Genomic DNA, 22,479 nt, shown 5'->3' on the forward strand with positions numbered 1-22,479 from the left:
ACACACCAGTCTGGCTCTCAGCTCTTTACACAGGTGTTAAGAATTGATTCTTAGGCACACTTAACGTGATTGGCTTTTCTCTCTTGTTGCTTAGACTGTAATATGTGGAATATGTGGAACAATGCTACTGCCTAACCACGGTATGTCGCTTTGGATAAAAGTGTCTGCTAAATGACTCTGTAATGTAATAAAACAAATTACCAGTAAACCTGAAGTCTGCTCCAAACCAATCAATTCTTTCAAACCACCCATGAAAACCCTTTGATTTCTCACAACGTTTAATTAAGTCTTTTTTTTTAAATCTTTTTGCATAATTTTTTTTACTCACTATATTCTTATTTGTTTCTTTTGATCATGTACATTGGATTACCCTATATATGAAATGTGCTGTATAAATAACTTTGCTTTTCCTTGCCTTTATTTATTTGTGTATTACATATTACAATAAGACTAAGGCATCTTTGCTCTCTCATATGGATGATTGCTTTAAACTCTTTCAATGTATTATTTTGTTTTTGATTCAGCCCTTTTAATGTAATTTTCTTTTCTATTTGTGCCAAAGCCCAAATATTAAAACAAAGTTGTGTAATTTGAACTGCTTATATTTTATGCATTTATGGTGCAGTTTTACAAAAAAGAAAAATATCCTCTTGCAAGATTGTCTTTAAGTTATACGACTCAGTGGTGAAAGCACCTGTGTCTTAGAAAAACAACTGAAAAGCTGGCAACAGAAAGTCCCCTGACCTTTTATCATAAAGCCTGGCAGTTGAGTTATGTTGTTTGTCTGCCAAAAGATCGTCAGCCTGTGGAGATTTATTCACATTCAGAATGTCAATGTTTTCTTATTTTGTGACTCCTCCCCTAAAGGTAAACAATTCACCAGTCAATCTTCTGGTGGAAGTGTTTGTTTTGAGCAGAGGTGTGGGGTGTGGCTCTGGTAGTTATATGCAAATATGAAACTTGTTACATTTGGAAAGTGCAAGCATAAAATTACTTTAAAAAAGAGAAAAACACACAAAGTTTCAATGTTGTGATTTCAAAATGAAAATCAGCCCTAAGTACTGGCTAAATGTGAGAAACAGGGCTTGCATGGGTGTGTAAACATTGTGATATAGAAAGTAAAATGGAGTGACTGAGTATCCGATATGGGAGATAAGATGTTGGCTGTTACCCAGTAACAAGTGGGCTGTGTTAACGCTTGTATACTTAGTGTTGCTTGGCAATAAAACATGTTTTTTGAAACTCAAACATTAAAAAAGGCTCAGTTCAATCATTTTGCAACTGGAAGAGAAGCATGTGTTGAGGTTTCACAGCTTTTTTTGTACATTAATATTCAAAAACATGTGAATAACAAAGTAGTATGGAAAAGAGTATTATATAAAAACTGCATTTCTATATATATATATATAAAAAAAGAATACAGTAGACAGATTATTTAAACAATGGCCTGATTTGTTTATTTCATGTAAACCTCCAGTGGAAGAAATATACCAGAATTATCATGTGCTACATTATCATATGTATTATGTACATTATCCCTGGCATACTTTTAATACTGCATGTCAGTGCTCTATTTTGTTTGTATGATATCTTATTTCCTTTTACAAAGCTGCAAATAAGACAAATATTTTTTTTAGACATAAAAAGGAAACTGTAGCATGCACAGTGTTATTTATACAACCTTACAACGTCATTAACAAACTACAGAAACAGCACATTAGGTTTCATGAAATATCCCAGTTTCCAAACATAAACTGCACACAAGTTATAAAGTAATACTCTCCCATGAAGAGCACAAAAAAAAAACAAACAAAAAAAAAAGTGCTTTGACGAGGCACCAACCACCTGTATTGTATCCTGTCACATTTAATAAACCACCAGCATAAAAACACTGAAACCAAAAGAAAATGCAGGCTACATAATTTTTGTTTTTATATGGACAAAAGCAAGTAAAATACCTGAATTAAAGTATGTGTGCATAACACAACAGTACAAAATCCAGCCATTAATCATCTCTGCAAATGTCTGAATCTGTCCAGTTCAATGAGAAGCTAGTAGGAAAAACTTGTTATGAAAGTTGCATTCAAGCAGCAAACTTTAAAGCTGGATGTTTTTTCCTTGCATTGTCTGGTGGCAGATTCTTCCTAAGGTCCTGAAGCTTGGCCCCAGATCTTCCAGAAAGTGCAAATCATCCCCCAGGTTGCTGAGCGACAACTCATCCAGTGACTGGCATCTGCTGCCCTGCCCCTCGTAAGCATAGCTGAATGGTTGATAAACTGCCTGGTCTGCTTGGTTGCCATTGATGATAGAAAGTTTCTGCGTGATTTAAGGAGGAAAATGTTTCTTATGAGACATGCATAAAATACCCCTATTAATTAGCTGTGTGTGAGAAACTGACTTACCCTGTTGAGTTGACCTTCAATGCGTTGATCTGACCACAGGCTTGAAGAGTGTTGGCAATTTGATGAGTTGCCCTGTTGAGACAGAGGATTATGAGCTTACATGAACATAATGTAAACACATGGTTTTCCTAATACGCACTTAATGTACAGTTTTTTTTTTTTGGAGGGGGGGGGGGGGGGGGGGGGGTGATATGTCTTACCTTTCAGCAAAACAGCCATTAAATTACTTTAGAGAATGGCTTACCTGGTAGGTGTGGCTCCTGTTACTGGCCCATGTCATCGACTGAATAAATAAAAACACACACACACTCTTTAGGTCAACCCACATTGTACCTCATTTTGTTACACTCACAGATACTGTACAACCACTTATACAAATTAATATAAAGTTACATAATTATCTCTTCTTAATTTCTATGTTTTATTTTGGCTTCTTCTCTTCTTCTCAAACTGTTTATATTCTTATTATTTGAATAAGTTTTATTTTTCTTTCTTTACTGAGAAAGACAGCCATACATTTGGGTTTTTACAAAATTTTGATATGCATGTTAGTTTAGAGACTTCTTGTATGGTACATGTGGACCATAATCTCTTCCCTTATCTGGGCTGACTGAGATGACTCTTAGTTTTATCATTTAGATATCCAACATATCAAAAGAGGCACAAACAACTTTTCTCTTGCCTTCAAGATAATTTTAAGTTTTTTTAAAAGATCCCAGGTATTTAATTAGCTGACAGAGTAAGGAAAAATTCTGATTTCCTTTGAGTGGGACAGGTGTGCTTTGACAGCTGCTGGTAGTCTGCAAACTCAAAACGCATTTACATTCAATTTTAGTGAAAAGAAAGTGGATTTTAAATGCCTAAAAGCTTCTTTTCAGCAAAGAAAAAAGATTATTTCAACCTTGGAATGTTTACATTTCTGTAAAGGTTAAAGACAAAAGGTAGATTTGTCTATTTAAGTCTGCTCCTTGATGGAGCAATGGGGCTTCAGCACCTTCCCTGGGGAAAGGGAAGTATCTTATTCTCAGCATTTCATAATTAGGCTTAGTTAAATTTACATAAATTTAGATAGTTCGGGGATAGAACTTAAGCAGACTGCAATTTGCTGAGAGTAGTGAATTTTAGACTTCATGTATAGACAGGCTGATGTAAAGCACACAGAGGTTTTACCATATAAGGTGCCCTGATAACTGAACTTAGCACAACACCATGTGTGTAAACATATGTGTGTTTTCACAGGATTGGTCCCTTTAGGACTTCAGGAATGTCTTTGTCTGAAACGTATATAAGGATACCTTACACGTGTTTTCAGGGGGATTCTCAAAATCGGACAGAGACCTCACAGAGATGCATATCTGTTTAAGATGTCACTTTTTGTAATAAACCATGATTTTGTTATACATCGAGCTGATGTCCGGAGCTCTTCTTTTTACCTGAAAGTATTTTTGTCACATCACCTGCGTCCAAAAATAAACAAGAGCACATCAGCTCTACCAAACTTAAACTCTATTGTTTCATATTTCTATTATGTTATTTTTATTTGTGCTACATTTAGGCTGTAAAACAACTGCATATAATTGTTTTATTTACTGATTCTGGGTATGTGTGTGTGTTTTTCTTTTTATTCTCGGGCCTCTGTGGCAATAGAAGGCATCTAGAAAAGGACATTCCTAAAAGGCCCAAGTTCCTGGAAAAAAGCTTTTACAGTATCTGAGTCACAGAGCTCACTGATACTAAGTCATAACACATTTAATGGTGAACAGCAAACGAAGTAAAAAATAAAAAAACATTGTTATTTTAGCTAATTACTCACCTTGGAATGCTCCTCAAAGCTTCTGTGAGAGTCTCTTTGACGATGCATACTCAACGACTGCGTGTTATAGTTTGCCTGGTGGGAAAATAAAGTACTGGGAGGCTTAGTCATGGTTTAAAAGTGAACAGAGAATACTTAAAAAGAAACTTTTACCCACTGTGTTAACTCCTGTGTTGTAACTTTCCTCATAGGTCATAACTGGAGCCATCCGGGACTTCTAGTTGAGGAGAACAAAAATGAAAGATATTGAAGGGAGCCTGTGGTATTTAACAAAGCTTTGAAAAGTTTTAAAACAGAAAAACATGAATCAATGAGACCAAAATCTAACTTATATACCCCATGTCTGTTTTTCTAACATCTGAACACCTAAAAGCAAAAACTTAGAGTAAGTAAACTTTCATTATACATTTTGATTTATACATCTAAAACAGATTAAGCTCTCCCTATTTCATCTTTGTATTATGCCATGCTGCTATTAAAGTTAACCTTTTGACCCACTAACTACATAATATTGTGCTGTTTTAATGTCATGTAAATTCATATAGCTGGATCACAGTTGTCATTTCATTCTTTTGGAGGATTGAAAGACTCTCTTAAAAAAATCTCTAAAAAAGAGGAATGAAAGTCTAGAGTTTGCAATGAGTACCTGCATGATGTAGCCCTGTTTAATGCCATCTGTCACAGTTACATCACTTGTTGGCGTCAACAGAATGGGCTCAGCCTGGCAGAGAAGAAAGAGAAAGAAAAATGTATCTGTAGAAGCGTTAAAGCATACAGTTCACTCTGTAATTTACACTAATACATGACAACCAGCCCACCTTGCATTCAGCCCCTCCTCCTTCTTGGTTGTACTTGATAAGTGTTTGGTTGCCCTCATCTTTATCCAAGTATTCAAATGTCTTCTTTATATTTTTACATTCCAAAACGAGAAGGAGTACTGAAGACACATGAACAATACCACAAAAGTTTACGTGTTAAGACCTTTAATTTCCACTTTGGCTTAAATCAAATTCCCAACTTTTTAACATGTCTTAACGTGGTTTGATGCATTTAAATCTGTGTTCATGGTGATGATATTCCTTAAAAAAAGATAAGAAAAAACAACATCTTTTTAAGTGAAATGTGTATACCATGATATATCAACAGTTACTAAAGGCTTTTCAGATGTGGTAATTCATTTTTTCAGAGGAGAATCTTAGGGCATCACTCTGATTTTTTTCCTTTTAAGCATCTTATTTCCTTTTAAGCACTCTCTATATCGACCATTCTTTGGAGACACAACTGCTTTAAACATCTCATGATGAGCACTGCTTATCAGTTTTTGTTTCTTCAGAGCCAACCCTCCATTTTATTTCAGTCTTACTGTTTTCAGCCACCATTGATCAGATCAGTGGCAGGTAAACTTTTCTAAAGCTTCACAAGAAGCCATCCCAGTTAGTCCACACACACTCTCACTCTGCCTGACTACCTGGAAGTATTTGAAGGCATTTTACGCCACCTACCAACTTCACTGCTGTATTTCTAAAGAACACCATCCAGACTGGTTTAGCAACTTTCTCTAATAATAGGCAACTGCCATCCCTCTTTCTCACTAAACATGAAGCCATGAGGAGGTTGGAACATTACTCTGCTTACCGTCACCAACAATGAATCTGGTATGAATGGATAATGGATTCATTATAAAATGCTTTGAATGAAATCAACAATAAAAATGAAGTCCAATATTATTATTCAGAGACAGAATCCCCTATCCCAAGTCTTATTCTCCTTAGCCACCTCAGATGAACCAAGTGGAAATCCTACAGATCCATCTCTATACCCTTATCCACACTTCCTAAAAATCTTTATTAAGACAATTAACTCACACTGTTGTAACGGGGTCCCTCTCAGTAAATTAAGTATTCAAGTAGCTTAAGTATTGTCATGTATTTTTTTTATCTTTTGTAACAATTCCTTAAATAATTTTTTTTTAAACAGCTCAAATTGTGAGAATGAAATTATTTGATTTGATAAACTTTGATTTACTTGTGTTCAAACAAAGCATGTGTGTTCTCATACTCACGCAAAAGTAAAAGCAGTCCAGCAATAATTAGTCCAATGGCAGCGTCTCCAAGGCCAGATGAACGTGTCAATTTATCACGACAAATATCACCTTCTTCACATTCACACACAACCACATCCAGAGTCTCACGTGAAATCAAGTTCTGTTGGTCCTGAATGGACAGCGGCACTGAGTAGTTACCATAGGGAAGCGCCTTCAGCATTACAAGGCCGCCTTGTTCACCTGGTGTAAGGTGTAAAGAGAAGTCTATGATGGCTTTTCAGCTGTGGGTAGATTGTTTTAATAAGGAAGATTTATGAATATGTACTAACCATAGGCAGGGTCTAGTTTCCAGGTCTGCTTCAGTGTTCCATCATCGTCCAAGGAGAAGGAGAAAGGCCCACTGAAAGGATCAGCATCAGCGTCATGGGCAGACACCATAACTTTCTTATCTCTGTTTCCACACATAATGAAGCTGTTGTTGACCAGTTTAGGAACATTGTCATTGATATCCTTGAGGTAAATGTTGACGGTGCATGTGCTTGTGGCTGGAGGTTCACCTTGAAAATAAAGCACAGGAAGCTTTAGTAGAATTTATAAACAAGTTAACCAGAATGATTGTGGGTACAAAATACATTAGAACTTTTTATACCATTATCAATGGCAGCAATAGCAACTTTGTAAACATTGTTTGCACCAACAAAGGGCGACTCCCTGTCCATCTTCTTAACTGATGTAATTTCTCCTGTTGTTTCATCAACTGACACCCAGTCAGCTGGATCATCTATCAGCACAAATCTAAACACAGTTGGAGAAATTGGAGTAGACATTTCAGAACATCATGCAAAAATAATTCAAAGAGATGGCATTTATTATGAAGATTAATAGAAATGCACATGGTTTACCTAAATATTCCACATAAAAAGTTGGAATTATTGATTACATGATAATATAAAATAGTTTGCAATAGCTGCATTCCTCCAAGGTCCGAACAAATTACAGTTCACTATATCTTTATTTAACAAGCACTTGTAAAGAGTTTATATAAAAATTATGTACTAAGTTCAGCCATGTCCCATCACTGGGAAAGATTTTCTGACTTTTTTTTGGTAATTCTGCTTCCAAAGAGACAATGGAGCCTCCTTGATGCAGGCATTTAGTCAAAGAGACATGCATATAAAGATGGCTTTTTGTTAAGATGAGCTTCTTTCCAAGCAGAATGCAGGGACCATACCTGATTTTTGTAGAGTCCACATCATGAACGTTTGGAGTAAACAGCACCTTTCCTGGCTCTGTTTCTTCCTTCAGGTAAATATCAGCTGTACGTTTCTCAAACTCTGGTGGGTCATTGGTATCAATCATTCTTACTGTAGTTTTGATTGAGTCTGGAGGTGGAAGCGTACTTGGATCACAAGTTAATTTCCCGTCTTTGCAAACACATAAGGTTTCATCGTTCTTTACTCCAATCGTCAGGTTGACCAAAGTGGTTATCTCATAATTCTTCTCCTGGTAAAAACACAGAAGTTCAGATAAGTACAAAGCAAATGCTGTTTATGATAAAATATTGTTCACACTTCAAGCACAGTGAGAGTAGCAGTTACCTTGATGATACTGAGGATACCTTCATTTGTTTCTGGGTCAGTTTCAAGTTTGAAGATTTCCTCCTCATTTCCGCTGACGAAGAAATACTTGGCACGCCATCCATTAGTCTTAGGAGTGTCTTTGTCCTCTACCCCAAATCTCAAAAGATTTTCTTGTTTTTTCATTTCCCATGCCTCAGTTTCGTACTAAAGGAGCAGAAAAGTTACAAACATCTTAAATAACTTTGCTAAACAAAGTGAAGAATGAATCTGATGTAGAGCCTTGCCTTTCTCTGCTTGAACACTGGCGGGTGACTGTTTGTATCATCGATATTGAGGATAACATTTGTAGTGGAGGAAAGTTGCGGTGTTCCATGGTCTTTTGCTTCAACAGTAATTTTATACTGCTTTGCTTTCTGAAACATACAAAAGTTTATATATGAAATTAAAAAGAATCACAAGGGAGCATGTAAATTAAAGAATGTTAAAAAAAAAACTGAACTCTCACATCATAGTCAAAGCATCCTTTAAATCTGAGGTGGACCATTCTGTTATCCAGCCGATGTGCCTCAATCTTTGGTTCTTTAGGTGTCTGTGAAGTCACACTGAAAGTGATCATAGAATTATTGGAGTCTTCCTGATCAATGTCTTTGGCCTCTAGTATCACTGGCAGGTACCCTTCCAGAAAATGAGGAAACCAGGCAAAGATTAATATTTTAATACTGTAGACAACAGGAAAGCTATGTTTGGTTATTTTTCCTCACATCTTGGTTACTTTATGGGGTTTTTATAATATTCTCTCAATATAGATTTTATTTAAATGATATTTACAACAAAGTGACTGTGTAGGCAGAAAATAAATTCACTCTGGATTTTTAACTAAACTGAATCCTCACCTTCCTCCATATTTTCTTTCACATTGGCAGCTTTTAGAGGGTTGATGAACTGAGGTGCGTTGTCATTTATATCCTTTACTGCCACATCAAAAGATAGTTCCTTGTCTATTTTTTTGTTGGTGCTTAAGTCCCAGACATCGAACTGGATCTGTGGATTAAAATAGGTATGCAAATGATATTTTCTTTCTCTGGCTTTAAATAATGTATTTATTTTCAGAAGAGTGAATTAACCCATTAATCCTGTCCGAGCTTACATGGTACATATCCTTCTTCTCTCTGTCGACGGGTTTGTGTGCAAAGACAACTCCACTTGTTTCATCAATGGAGAACAATCCCTCCTCAACACCTTCTCCACTTATCTGAAATGCAGCGTTTCTTCCTGGTGTCTGGTCATTAAACATCTACAAAAAAGCACATACAATAAAGCTCTTTGTTTTTGCATTTTTTATCTTTGACAAAACAGTGAAATGCTACAGCGATAGGACTGGTTATTTCATTTATAAGATTAATTCTTCACCTGAGAAATTTCATGTGGATACTTCACATCCATTTCCTCTTGTAGTTCAAATGTAGACAGGACCCATCTTCTTTTAGAGCGGACCAAGAGATCCTGATGAAGCCCGAATGTGGATCAAAAACATGAGTGTTTCCATTTAAAGTAAACTGCTGTAGTGTTAGTTTTTAAAAAGACATTAAGATATTTAACTGTTTTAAATGACTGTTTACCTGTCCACCATGACACTCTCGCAGGGCTGCTAATGAAACCTACATGTAACAAGAAAACATGCATTCATTCATCCATTATCTGTACTGCTTCGCCCATTAGGGGTTGTGGGAAGCTGGAGGTAGGGTACACCCTGGACAGGCCACCAGTACATCGCAGGGTGTAACAGGAAAACAATGTGGTAAAAATAATTGTATTTTTTTTTTTAAAGGAAAACAACCAAGCTTGATCAACTGGTCATTTAAAAAGATTATTTTTCTTTTGTCTGCATGTCTTTCGTTGCAACTGTCTTTCTCACCATTCCTGTTATTTTACACCTGTCACATGAAGATGACTCACTAGTCAGTTTATGGCTTTTCGCGAGAGGGAGGAAACTCAACTGAATGTGCCCCGGAGCGAAGGAGGGGTGGACTAACTGTCAGCCTATTCTGTGTGACTCTTTCACATCTATGAATAGCTTAAAGTTTCTCTTCTGTATGTACATCTTTTTTTTATTTTAGTTAGTTTTCCGCTTTGTCTTAAAACCCCCATTTCTTCCATTTGACAAGACAAATTTTCTCAGTTTAAGAATTTAAGTATTTTTTTTTCCAACATTTCTCTCATAAAACATGTTACATGTTATTGCTTTTTTACATGCTTTCAGCAGGATCTTAATTAGATGTCTCAGTGCATATGTTTCTACAAAATCTTTGTAGTTTGTGCTGAGAAAATGTTTCTGTGAATGTGTGTGCATGCGTTTGTGTGAGACATTTAATATTCCTACCTCCCTTTCAGCATGGGCGTTGTCAACCAGTTTGTTCACTTTCATATCAAAAGTGATGACACTGCCTCCATGTCTGGAACTTTGTGTTTTCGTGTATTAATATGAACAGGCCATATCATTCTTTGGTTTTAAATTATCCATTTATTTTCCACCCCACTTTTTTTGTAACGTATGTAATGAAATGTCTAAATCTCTCAGATTCTGGTAAAGAGCCAAGATTTTTTTTAAAAATTCCTGTTATATGTTTGAAGTATACTAAAAAGTGCTAAAGTTAACGTTGTAAAAGTTCTGTATTTGATATTTCCTTGAAAAAAATGTTTTAGCTGGAAAATCTAAAGAGATTCCGACTATTTAACCACTTAATCTCTTTCAGGTTCATTTGTTCTAATGTTGCCAAACTGTCACTATTACACCAAGACACCAAAAATAATGAGTTTTCATCTTTATATAAGTATTTTGCAGATCTTATACCTTTTTCTTAGTGAAAGACTGAAACAAGCTGCTTAAATCTTCAACATTTAAAGGTGTTCTAAAGTTTACATGAAATTATTGATTTCCATTTACAGTTTATAATGTTTTCTAAACTCATATTGAGGATCAGTCAGAAGAAAGAGACTGCAGTCATGGGAAATGTCTCAGCTCCATCAGGGCAATGCACTCAACACTCTCAGAGGGACACCTTCTGTCACAAAAGACATTACAGGAACTGGCTCCACTATTTACCTGGTTTAGTTATGTTTTTGTCAATTTTGGTTTTTATTGTGTGGCGTCAAGACAAATCACTCTGGTATTTTGTGTAGTACATGAACTGTGACACAACTTAATATCTTTTCTATTTATTTTGTTTTTTCATGTCCTGTCAGTGTAATGAGACAGGCTCTACAGTTCATTTGCCCTTCACACTGCAGTGCTTGCAGCAAAGTGTCCCTCTGAAACAGCATCTACTGTCTACGCAAAGTTGATAAAAGGAAAAATACTGTACATTAAATTGAGCAGCTTACGTCACCACTGCTATATTGAAGCCACGGATATAAACAGTGTAAATACCCCCATGAAAGTATGTTACTTTATATAGTATATTTATGCAGGTAGGACATCTCGACAGTTTAAATTACTGTGCTACCTCATAGATTACTGCAGATAGGATGATTCCACAGTGAAGATTACTGCATGTAAATATTTATATATTATATAGTAATAAAACACTCAAAATAATAACTCAAAATTTATAATATGCAATTTCTAGGAAAATGCATTAAAATAAATAAAAAATAAGTTTATTTCCCAACACGAAAGTATCACAACATGGTGGAGTAGCTCTGATGCCTCAACAGTGTAAATTAACCCTTCAAAGTTTGCCACCTAATATACCTGAGAATGTTCGATGATCTGAACGTGTAAATTACGCCATGAAAATGTGCTACCCACCGCTATAATTGTACGTGGGATTTTTTTGCATTATAAGAGCTAGGCATGTGGGAATCAATGATATTATGCACTAAACCCTCAATCCTACAGTGAATTTCAGGCCCTGTGTCCAATCATAGATCCTGGATCTCCTTGTATGGTCAAATTCTGCAGGCAGCGTGCACATTATCCACCATGACCATTTTAAAGGTGAATGATTTTGCACCACGAGGAACAGTTTCTGACTCTTTAAGCAAAGGCATATTCAGGAAAATTTTAGTGGGGTGGCCGAAATAAGACAAAAGTTAGTGTGGAGTGGCCAATTAACAGAGATCACTAACTGCTATTTCCACTGGGATCGTGGTTAACTTTGGTTAGAGTTTGTGTTTGAAATACAGGGTTTTTTTTGGGTGTCTGGAAAACCTTAAACAACAGCTTTGTGTCAAAAACAAAATTCTATTTATAAATTTAAAAAAAAAACATGATTCAAAATGTGATCTTTGCAAAAACAACTTGAGAAAGTGGCCATGTTCCATAAACACATAGAAAGACTGATGATCAGCCAATTAACCCAAAGGCAGATGTTCTTGTAGCTACGGATGGGCGTATCGATATACTTCTATGTCAGCCTGTCAAAATATCGGATTTGCTACTTTTTGAATATCGAGATACTACTTTATGAATGCCATTTGTTTTCATTTCTGAGAGTTTTAGGCAATGAAACAGCATGTGAAGCCCAGATATAGTGTATTCCTTTTGTGTCCTACTCCTTTTTCAAACTTCTGTTTATTATGATTTAATGATGCCTTATTATTAAAATGATTATTATTCTTATTTCTTTTTCGTTTGTTTGAAATAAATAAATAAATAAATTCATTCACATGAATATGATTATGATAGCCTATCAGATGTCCCGATATCATGATGATGCTTCTACTGTTAGTGATCGTGAGTTTTGCGTAGACGTTTTACTGGTTTAATGCAGGTTACTGCGCATAATCTATTATCGTCATCATATTACATATTTTTTATTATTCATTTAATAAATGCGAATAATCTTTTATTAATTTGTGGTTTCATTATTTTTTTCATTTTAAGAAGACTTATTTTATCTAAATTTTCTTTAATTTGTCATCATCAGTATAATTTATTGTTTTTAAAAGCATTTCTTTCAAGTATTGATTTTTTATTAATATTTCATATTGCCATTGCAATACAAATATAAATGCACACTGTATAATCTTTATTTTCTTTCAAGGGGCAAAAAGTAGGTATTGTATTAACAGAAAAAAAAAAAAAAATTGGTATCACCCATCCCTACTTGTAGCTACTGTCTGAAGTGTGTTCTTTTTTTCAAGAGTAACCCATCAAGCCCTCAATCCCCTCCTGAACCAGTGTGTATTAAGCCCACTTCAGTACCATTTTAATAAACTTGACAAGCTACCAGTTAGAACTGGGAGGCCATGATGCTGTTGTTACACCTCTGATACTGCAAAACAGAGATGCTACTTGAAAACACACTTTAATATGGTACTACTCTGTCTGTAGTTTGTCACCACAAACAGCTAACTAAGAGTTAACTTTGCTGCACAAAGCACAAACTACATGTGAAAAGACCTATGCCTGAAAAAAGACTGAAAAAAGAGAGTTGTTAACAATAAATCAAAGACCTGAAACCAGGCCAACCAATACAGACACACCTGTTGCTCTATGTCTCCTTAGAGCAGGAATGTTAGTTTGCATCATCTTAGTCCTTTGTAATTTTATTTTTACAGGGAAAGCGCAGAAAAAAATACTAAGATAATGCTATAAAGAGATTGTAATTATGAAAAACCTAGATGCCCTTGACATTCTGAAGTTACAACTAAGCTCATAGCAGCAATAATAATGAACAAGCAAAATCCAACATATAGAAAACATGTTTCTGTTTATCTCGGACAGGTAGAATTGTACTACACTGTATTGCAAAGTTCACAATCAACAACATTTATTGGCATACCATAAAGTTCAGAAGTGATTTTGCATCTATGTTTCAGAATTTTTAGCCTTCAAAATTACAAGCAAGAAATGTCTGATGCATGTTGTCTATCTTTACTGAATTATTATTTTCATTTTAGGTGTTTAAAGTAAATTTGTTTGCTTAACAGCATTTGAGTAAAAAACAGTAAATGAAGTCATACATACCAACAGAATTAGGGAAATGCTCATCATTCTAACCCCACTTGCAATCCACTGTTGAAATGCCTCAGCAATAACAAAGACAGCTTTAAAGATCTCAGAAAGGACAAGCCCACACTGGCTTGAGTTTGCAGTGATTGGCTGACTTTGCAGAAGACATGTGGCTGTTTATTTTGGCACCAATTCTATGTATTTTAATACATTAAATGTAATTTTTTAGTAATATATATATATATATATATATATATTACTAAAAAATTATATATATATATATATATATATATATATATATATTGCTATGTTATCTATTTTGGTGGATGAAGACTTATTTTTAATATGCATGAAATGCTTTTTTTTATCATGTAAAGCACTTTGTATTGCCTTCAGCATGAAAAGTACTTTATCAATAAAGTTCGATTTGATTTGATTAGAATATTTCACCCTATAATGTTGGTCTAAGACAGGGGTGTCCAGCTCCAGTCCTCGAGGCCCACAATCCTGCAGGTTTTCGATGTGTTCCTGCTCCAAAACCACCTGACTCAAATTGAAGAGTCATTGTGCAAAACTTAATTGGCTGTTGGAGCCATTTCATTTGACTCAGGTGCAGGAAACATTGAAAACCTTCAGGACAGTGGCCCTCGAGGACCGACTTTGGACACCCTTGGTCTAAGACAAGGCCAGTTTGTGTTGTACTTTATTAATACTTTACTATCAATTAAACACGGTTAGTATAAGAACACCTTTGTGCTCGAATGAGTGGAAAATAAACATGGTTAAAGTAACATCAGTACGGAAAAGCGGGGAAATATATATTCCATGCATTGTTATGCAAACATTTTTGGGTGGAAAGGTGCAAAATTTAAGTGGATTCAGGTATAATCTACTGGACTAATGCTGCTGAATGTCCAATTAAACTGATCCCAGTCACATTTATTTGATTCTGTTTTTGTTTTCTGTGTGTGTGTGTGTGTGTGTGTTTAAATCTATGTTAAAATATAAACTTAATAAAGGAGAAAAATAATTTTTCATCAAGGATTTTTTTTCTATTTTAGTTTAAACACTGTGTTTACTCTAATGAAAGGTCTAGTTGAGATGCAACAATTACAGGAACATTTTCAGGATTTAGGGTCTTTTAGAGGGAATTTCATTCACCAAACCTGGGTCTAAAAGGAGTTCCAAAGGGAGATATTTTACCTTTCACAGACAACCATAGCAGAGAGAGATAGTACTGCTGAGACAAGACTTTGCATAAGGGGCTTGCAATACTTAACATTTACGATATTTTGACTATTCCAATTCTTATTATTGCCTTTGGTTTCCAGAAAGGGACACATTTTATCTGCCAAAGTTAATAACACTTTGAAAAATTAAGTTGGATTATAAGAATTGTTGTCCTGGTTAACATAGATTTTTAACATGGATTAATTATCAACAGAATTAAAAGTTTAGTCTCATAGAAAGACCAGGAGAAACTCATCCATGCATTCATCTCCAGCAGGCTGGATTACTGTAATGGCCTTTTAACAGGACATCCTAAAAAGAGCATTCAACATCTGCAGCTCATCCAAAATACTGCTGCTAGAGTTTTAACCAGGACTAAGAGATCTAAACACATCACACCAGTTTTAAAATCTTAACATCTGATCGTTTACAAATCCCAGAACAGTTTAGGCCCAGAATACACCTGTGATATGTTCAGAGAATATAAACCTAGCAGCGCTTTTAGATCCAAAGAATGGCTCAGGCCGCTTTCGCCTCACTTTGTGCACTGGGTGCGTGCGTGTGTGCGTGCGTGCGTGTTTGTGGTATCTGGGCAAGGCTGGTTAGCGCAGGTGGTCTTGTCCAGATAATGACAGACGTGTGGTAGTAGGGCTTACTGGGTGTTTGCTGTGCTTGTTGTGGGTGATCCGTTTTGAGGCAGACCCTATTGTGGAGTCCGGAGAGAGTACTCGGTCATGGTTCTGTGTTAGTTGGATTCACCGTTATACACTCAGTTTTGTTTAAGTGTTACTACACCTTTTAGTTCTGTCATAGTGGGTGTTTTGGGTTAGGCTTTTGTTTTGTGTTTAGTTTCAGTGTTGGGCCAGGTTAGCGTTTTGTTATGTTGTGACAACGGTCACCTTAGTTTATGGATCTGCTGCTTTTTATTTGGTTTTAGGTTCCTTGCCGAGTTGTAGTCACGTCACTGTTTGCGCTCGGTGGGTTTTGGGTATACGTTTTGGTTTATTTCTTTCAGCAGGTCCGCTAACCTTAGCACTTGATTATTTTGTGTATTTTTTGTTACAGGTTTTCAATGAAATGTGTTTATTTTAAATTCACCATCTGTCCTCAATGTTATCTTTTGTTACGCCCAATCATACCCCTGAAAACGGGACGTAACCCAGCACTAATCCTCAAGTATGTGTATGCCGTGCCAAAAGCTGTTGTAGATAATTCAAGATAATTAAATAAGAATGGAAAGAGAAGAGGTCATGCCAAAAGGAAAAAAAGTTTCTGTTTAATATAACAACACTCACATTGGTGTTATTATATTTAAAGCAAATAGAGCTGAAGTATACTTCCCGGTTTAACTGCTTTATGTCTGCAGTAGAGGAAAAATTCATTCATTCATTCTCTGTATCGTTTGGTCCATTACGGGTCGCGGGTAAGCTGGAGCCTATCCCAGCATTAACAGGTGAGAGGCAGGGTACAACCTGGACAGGTCAGCAGTCCATCGCAGGGCCAACACATAGGAGACAAACAACCATTCACACTCGCACACACTCCTAGGGAGAATTTAGAGTAATCAATTAACCTAACATGCATGTCTTTGGACAGTGGGAGGAAGCCGGAGTACCCAGAGAGAGCCCACGCATACACGGGGAGAACATGCAAACTCCACACAGAAAGGCCACCACCCTCAAGGTTCGAACCTTCCCCCAGCCGAAATGCAAACCAGCAACCTTCTTGCTGTGAGGCTGCGGTGCTAACCACCACACCCACACCACCGTGCAGCCCAGAGGAAAAACAAAAGCAGTAAATGCATTTACATGTCAGTTATAATCTAAACAATGCTGTACTTCAAAAATATATATTTATGTGACCAAAACTGTACAAAATAAAAGTTCCACAGGTGTGACACACTCAGATAATAATTCAGGTGGCACTCCATTATTTTAGATGGACTGGCCATCGGGCTACCAGGTATTTTCAAGGTGGACCTATGTGTTTTTTTGAGCTGACACAGTTTATTTATTGGTCTGACTGGTCCATTAAACTCAGTAGAACAGCGGCCCAACTAACAGTGGGCCTGTCCATTCAAATTTTTAAACACCAGTAATTCGTCTGTCCAAATAGTCAGTAGTGATATGTGATATCATTGATTTTCTGTCCAATCTGATCACAACTAAAATTAAAGCCAGTTTTGGCAATACCAATCCGATACCGATATTTAGTACAAAAACCTGATGTATTTGAAAAATACTTTCAAAGCAGCATTTAATAAGGGGAAAGGAACAAATAGATTTTTGTGACTCAAACGGAAATTACCAGTAAAATACATAAATAAATAAATGCCATAATAATTGCATACATTTGTCAACAACTTCATTTAAAAATAATCAGTTAAACTTCAGTCTAAACAAATGACAATGACTGATGTTATTATCTATCAGTCCTATCCAATTTAAGAATTTTCAGTCATATTTTTATCTTTTAAAACCCCACAATGGCTGTTTTATTCTCTATATTAAATATTTTTATGACACTCTGCAAGCATCCTACCTGACTAAATCTAGGCTGGTTGAACTGATGTGAGGAGATCTCAGGGACACATATTACCTGAAACTGAACTCATACAGCTATTTATTGAAGCATTTACTTATTTCATTACCATATTTAATACTCTACATAACGTGATGCTTTAGTCTTAAGAATGAGGGGAATACCTGTTGTTTGAAGATCAACACAAAACCGAAACTTGATTTATTTTAGTAATTCCATTCAAAAAGTGAAACTTGTATAATGTAGACATTAATTACTCACAGACTGACATATTTCAAATGTTTATTTCTTTTAATTTTGATGATTATAACTGACAACTAATGAAAACCCCAAATTGAGTATCTCAGAAAGTTAGAATATTGTGGAAAGGTTCAATATTGAAGACACCTGGTGCCACACTCTAATTCGCTGATTACCTCAAAACACCTGCAAAGGCCTTTAAATGGTCTCTCAGTGTAGTTCTGTTGGCTACACAATCATGGGGAAGACTGCTGACCTGACAGTTGTCCAAAAGACAACCATTGACACCTTGCACAGGGGGGGGCAAGACACAAAAGGTCATTGCTAAAGAGGCTGGCTGTTCACAGAGCTATTTGTCCAAGCACATGAATACAGAGGCGAAGGGAAGGAAAAGGTGTGGTAGAAAAAAATGTACAAGCAATAGGGATAACCGCACCCTGGAGAGGATTGTGAAATGAAACCCATTCAAAAATGTGCTGGAGATTCACAAAGAGTGGACTGCAGCTGGAGTCAGTGCTTCAGGAACCACCACGGACAGACGTATGCAAGACATGGGTTTCAGCTGTCGCATAACTTGTGTCAAGCCACTCTTGAACAAGAGACAGTATCAGAAGCATCTCGCCTGGGCTAAGGACAAAAAGGACTGGACGGCTGCTGAGTGGTCCAAAGTTAAATTCTTTGATGAAAGGAAATTTTGCATGTCCTTTTCAAAGTCCCAGAGTCTGGGGGAAGAGAGAAGAGGCAGAAAATCCATGTTGCTTGAGGTGAAATGTAAAGTTTCCACAGTCAATAATGGTTTGGGGTGCCATGTCACCTGCTGGTGTTGGTCAACTGTGTTTTCTTAGGTCCATGGTCAATGCAGCCGTCTACCAGGAAGTTTTAGAGCACTTCATGCTTCCAGCTGCTGACCAACTTTATGAAGATGCAGATTTAATTTTCCAACAGGACTTGGCACCTACACACAGTGCCAAAGCTACCAGTATCTGGTTTAGGGATCATGGTATCCCTGTTCTTAATTGGCCAGCATACTGGCCTGATCTTAACCCCATAGAAAATTTATGTGGTATTGTGAAGAGGAAGATTCAATACGCCAGACCAACAATGTGGAAGAGTTGAAGGCCACTATCAGAGGAACCTGGACTATCACAACACCTGAGCAGTGCCACAGACTGATGGACTCCATGCCATGCCGCATTGCTGCAGTAATTCAGGCAAAAGGAGCCCCAACTAATTATTGAGTGCTTTACATGCTCATACTTTTCATGTTCATTCTTTTCAGTGGCCAACATTTCTAGAAATCCTTTTTTGTATCGGTCTTAAGTAATATTCTAATTTTCTGGGATATTGAATTTGAGGTTTTCATTAGTTGTCAGTTATAAACATTAAAATGAAAAGAAACATTTGAAATGAGACATGAAACATGAGAAAACAGAGCTGAGACAAAAGGTTTGATCCATACAAGACAGTTTGCGGTGAACACAACAGCTGTTTACAAAGTTCTGATAAGGTTAAGATAACATGTCAATAAAACAGCTGTTTTATTACCACATAAGTTTGTCTCGTAATATTCATTAAATCAGTTAGTGACATCAGAGTTTCCAGCAGAAAAGCTGGTTCACTGTTTGTGTTCACTGGTTATAACAGCAGATCTTAAATTGAGTTTTTTTTTTTTATGTCTTTTATGTCTTACTGAAAGTGTTTAATCTTTAACCAACATTCATCAACATTAACAGTAGGGCTGAAAGAGTAATTATTTTTAAATCAAAATCACTCTTTGAATCACCATATAAAATTGTGTTATGATTGATTCACCAATGTTCAATGAGGTTTGCTGAGTTGCTATAATATATATATATATATATATATTCCAAAATAAAGAAAAATACATACACATAAGCTGTTAGTTTTTGCATATTAAACTTTGACAGGTTAGAGAGCTGCCACACAGATCATAAGGTGATTTCTATACCTTAGAATTTTGGTGCAGACAGTTAACCTCCATTTCCTCCTGCAGTTCAACAGTATCCATCTTCTTTTGAAACACACAGATTGATCCTTATAAAGCCTGAATATAGGTCAAAATCAAAACTATTAAAAGTTGTTTTGATGCAAATGTCAATGCAAGCTGTATATAAAAGGAAAAAAAGATGATAGCAAATCATTTACACTACTGTTCAAAAGTTTGGGTCACTTCCCTATTGAATCCCATGACAAAGTGACCCCAAACTTTTGAACTATAGTGTACATAATCACCAAGATTTTTTAAAGCACTTTCAATCATGTGTACCATGATTCTAAAGGGGTTTACCATTGCCCACTTATAACACTTGTAACACTATCTGCTCGAAATTTACACTTTTTGTTACCTGTCTTTTGGGTTAATTCAGTGCTTTTGTCTATTTGTCTCTCTGACTTTCTCACCATATCAGTTCTTTTTCTTGATGAACAGATCTGTGATATGCCAACTGTAGATAAAAAATCGGTTTATGCCTTGGGGTTTTGCAAGATGAAGCAAATCTGAAAGTGCTCCGGGAAAAGGATAGGTATGCAAATTGTTTCTTGTTGTGAAGATCAGTGCTGTTTCATAAAGCTATGAATTCAAAAGCATTCATCAATCAGTAGCGGTTCCTACAAGAACACACATGTATCTGAAGAAGCTTAAATTAAATATGGTCAATGTGTGGTAAGTGAAGAGGAGGGAAATGTCTACTTTGTCTTTAATGGAGATTTTCAAAGACCATGCTGAGAAAAGCCATGCTTTTTTTTTTTTAACTTTATTTTCTTCTATTCCACTACTTTCAGTTTGATAATCACTTCAAGTTGCAACTTGACTGACGCAATGCTGCAGTGTGCCAAAAAAATCAAAACAACCCAACCTATTTCAGAGAAGAAATTAGTCATCATTTTTATGTTTTTTTTTTTTTTCTTTTGCTACTGCTTTAGTCTGTAATTTTACTTTTATCTTTGGTGTGTTCATTTTAAATCCACATTAATTGAGTTATTGATTAGAGTATTTATTTATATTATGTATAATGTTTTAAGGAAATTTATTTATTATAGTGCTGTTTTACTCTTATATGTTGTTTTATTAGATATTTGTTTATTTAATTTTATTGTAACTTAGGGATCTTATTTGTTTTATCTTGTGCACTTTGGTTAACTGAGGTTGTTTTATAAATGTGCTTTACAAATAAACTTGACCTGACTTGACTTGACTGGAGGAGCTTTGTTGTTGTCACTGCTGTTTTTGCAACAGTCAACTGTAACAACTTAATAACCCAACTGGAAAATTCAGTTTGAATGTTTAATCCTTCTTGAAAGACAGGGATTATTTTTTAACATTTGGTAATTATAGGTCTACTTAAACAAAGATGACACCAGGTAATTCCCAAGACTCCATTTTGGGCCCTTTATTGTTCAGTATCTATATGTTTCCACTTGCTTGGGTCATGGAAACAAACAAAATGTCTTTCTATACATATGCTGATGACACTCAATTCTACGTTACTGTCTCACCAGGGGACTCTGGTCCTGAACAAAGCTGAAGTGTGCGCCTCGATCACATTAATACGTGGATGTGTATGAATTATTTTTCAACTAAATAAACATTCCAAAGAGTGTCCAAAAATAAGTGCCAAGCTTCAACCAGCAATATTAAAAACAATGGATCAAGCCAGAAATTAAACAGAACTAAATATTACTAAAGTATTACATTTTACATGTCTCTCTCTAAAACAGGGCTAGCCAACGTCGGTCCTCGAGGGCACCAATCCGGCAGGTTTTCCAGATTTCCCTGCTCCAGCACACCTGACTCAAATTAAATAGATCCAACAGCCTATAAGGATCTTCACAATGACTTGTTAGTTTAAGTCAGATGTGTTGGAGCACGGAAATCTGGAAAACCTGCTGGATTGGTGCCCTTCAGGACCAACGTTGGCTACCCCTGCTCTAAAAATTACAAAAACAACTGCAATAGATACAGAATACTTTGTGTCCTTTCAAAGACTAAAAGAAGGTAACATATCACTCCAGTTCTCTGAACCTTACACTGGCTTCCTGCGTGATAAAGAATTCATTTTAAAACGTTGCTACTGTCTTTGAATGCTTCTGGTCCAAAATATATAATCAGATCTGCTGGCTCTAAATGGATCAAGTTTGCTTTCCATCCTGACAGCTAAAATGAAACAAGGAGGATTTGGATTTAGTTTTGATGCTCCTAATTTCTGGAACAAATTACCACAACCCTAAATTATTTTTTCCAGGTCTGAAAACTCTTTTGTTAACTATTGCTTTCAGTTAAGATAATTAAGATATGTACATTGAGAGTGATGTTGATGATATTGAAATGAAAGACAAAATAAGCCATAGTGTTGCAAATCTGAAGGTAATTAGCATACTTATCAAACAGAGATGTTTGTTTAGTTTTCTGATGCTGCTCACCTTCATTTTCTGATTCCAATTTTAGTTCCAACATGTAGGTTTGAGGTATTGTTCCAACTCAAAAATATAGTGTTATTAACAATGTTTTTACCTATTTAAGAGGTACAGTACCTTACTAACAGACAACTGGAGTAGTTACAACTCACCCTTGAGGAATTCAACCAGTCAGAAGAAGACTTTCCCCAGATCCTCTCATTTTCAGGAAGGCACTTTATCCAGGAAGATGCAGTCTG

At 36.0% G+C, this 22,479-nt stretch overlaps 1 protein-coding gene across 1 annotated transcript; it reads right to left on the reverse strand.

The window, feature by feature from the left end:
• Positions 1-1,441: 1,441 nt before the first annotated feature.
• Positions 1,442-22,479, reverse strand: LOC121651248 (cadherin-like protein 26; the record flags this gene model as incomplete). The annotated part of the gene is made up of 19 exons (XM_042003269.1): positions 1,442-2,316; positions 2,403-2,474; positions 2,647-2,685; positions 4,216-4,290; positions 4,373-4,432; positions 4,862-4,936; positions 5,034-5,152; positions 6,278-6,499; positions 6,589-6,816; positions 6,909-7,054; positions 7,491-7,762; positions 7,858-8,043; positions 8,124-8,252; positions 8,345-8,514; positions 8,733-8,880; positions 8,987-9,133; positions 9,250-9,342; positions 9,459-9,497; positions 22,393-22,479. Coding segments are annotated over 19 exons (2,526 nt in total), but the record flags the coding sequence as incomplete, so codon positions are not given.

This window comes from Melanotaenia boesemani, chromosome 13 (genome assembly GCF_017639745.1).
Source record: "Melanotaenia boesemani isolate fMelBoe1 chromosome 13, fMelBoe1.pri, whole genome shotgun sequence".
Taxonomy (NCBI): Eukaryota; Metazoa; Chordata; class Actinopteri; order Atheriniformes; family Melanotaeniidae; genus Melanotaenia; species Melanotaenia boesemani.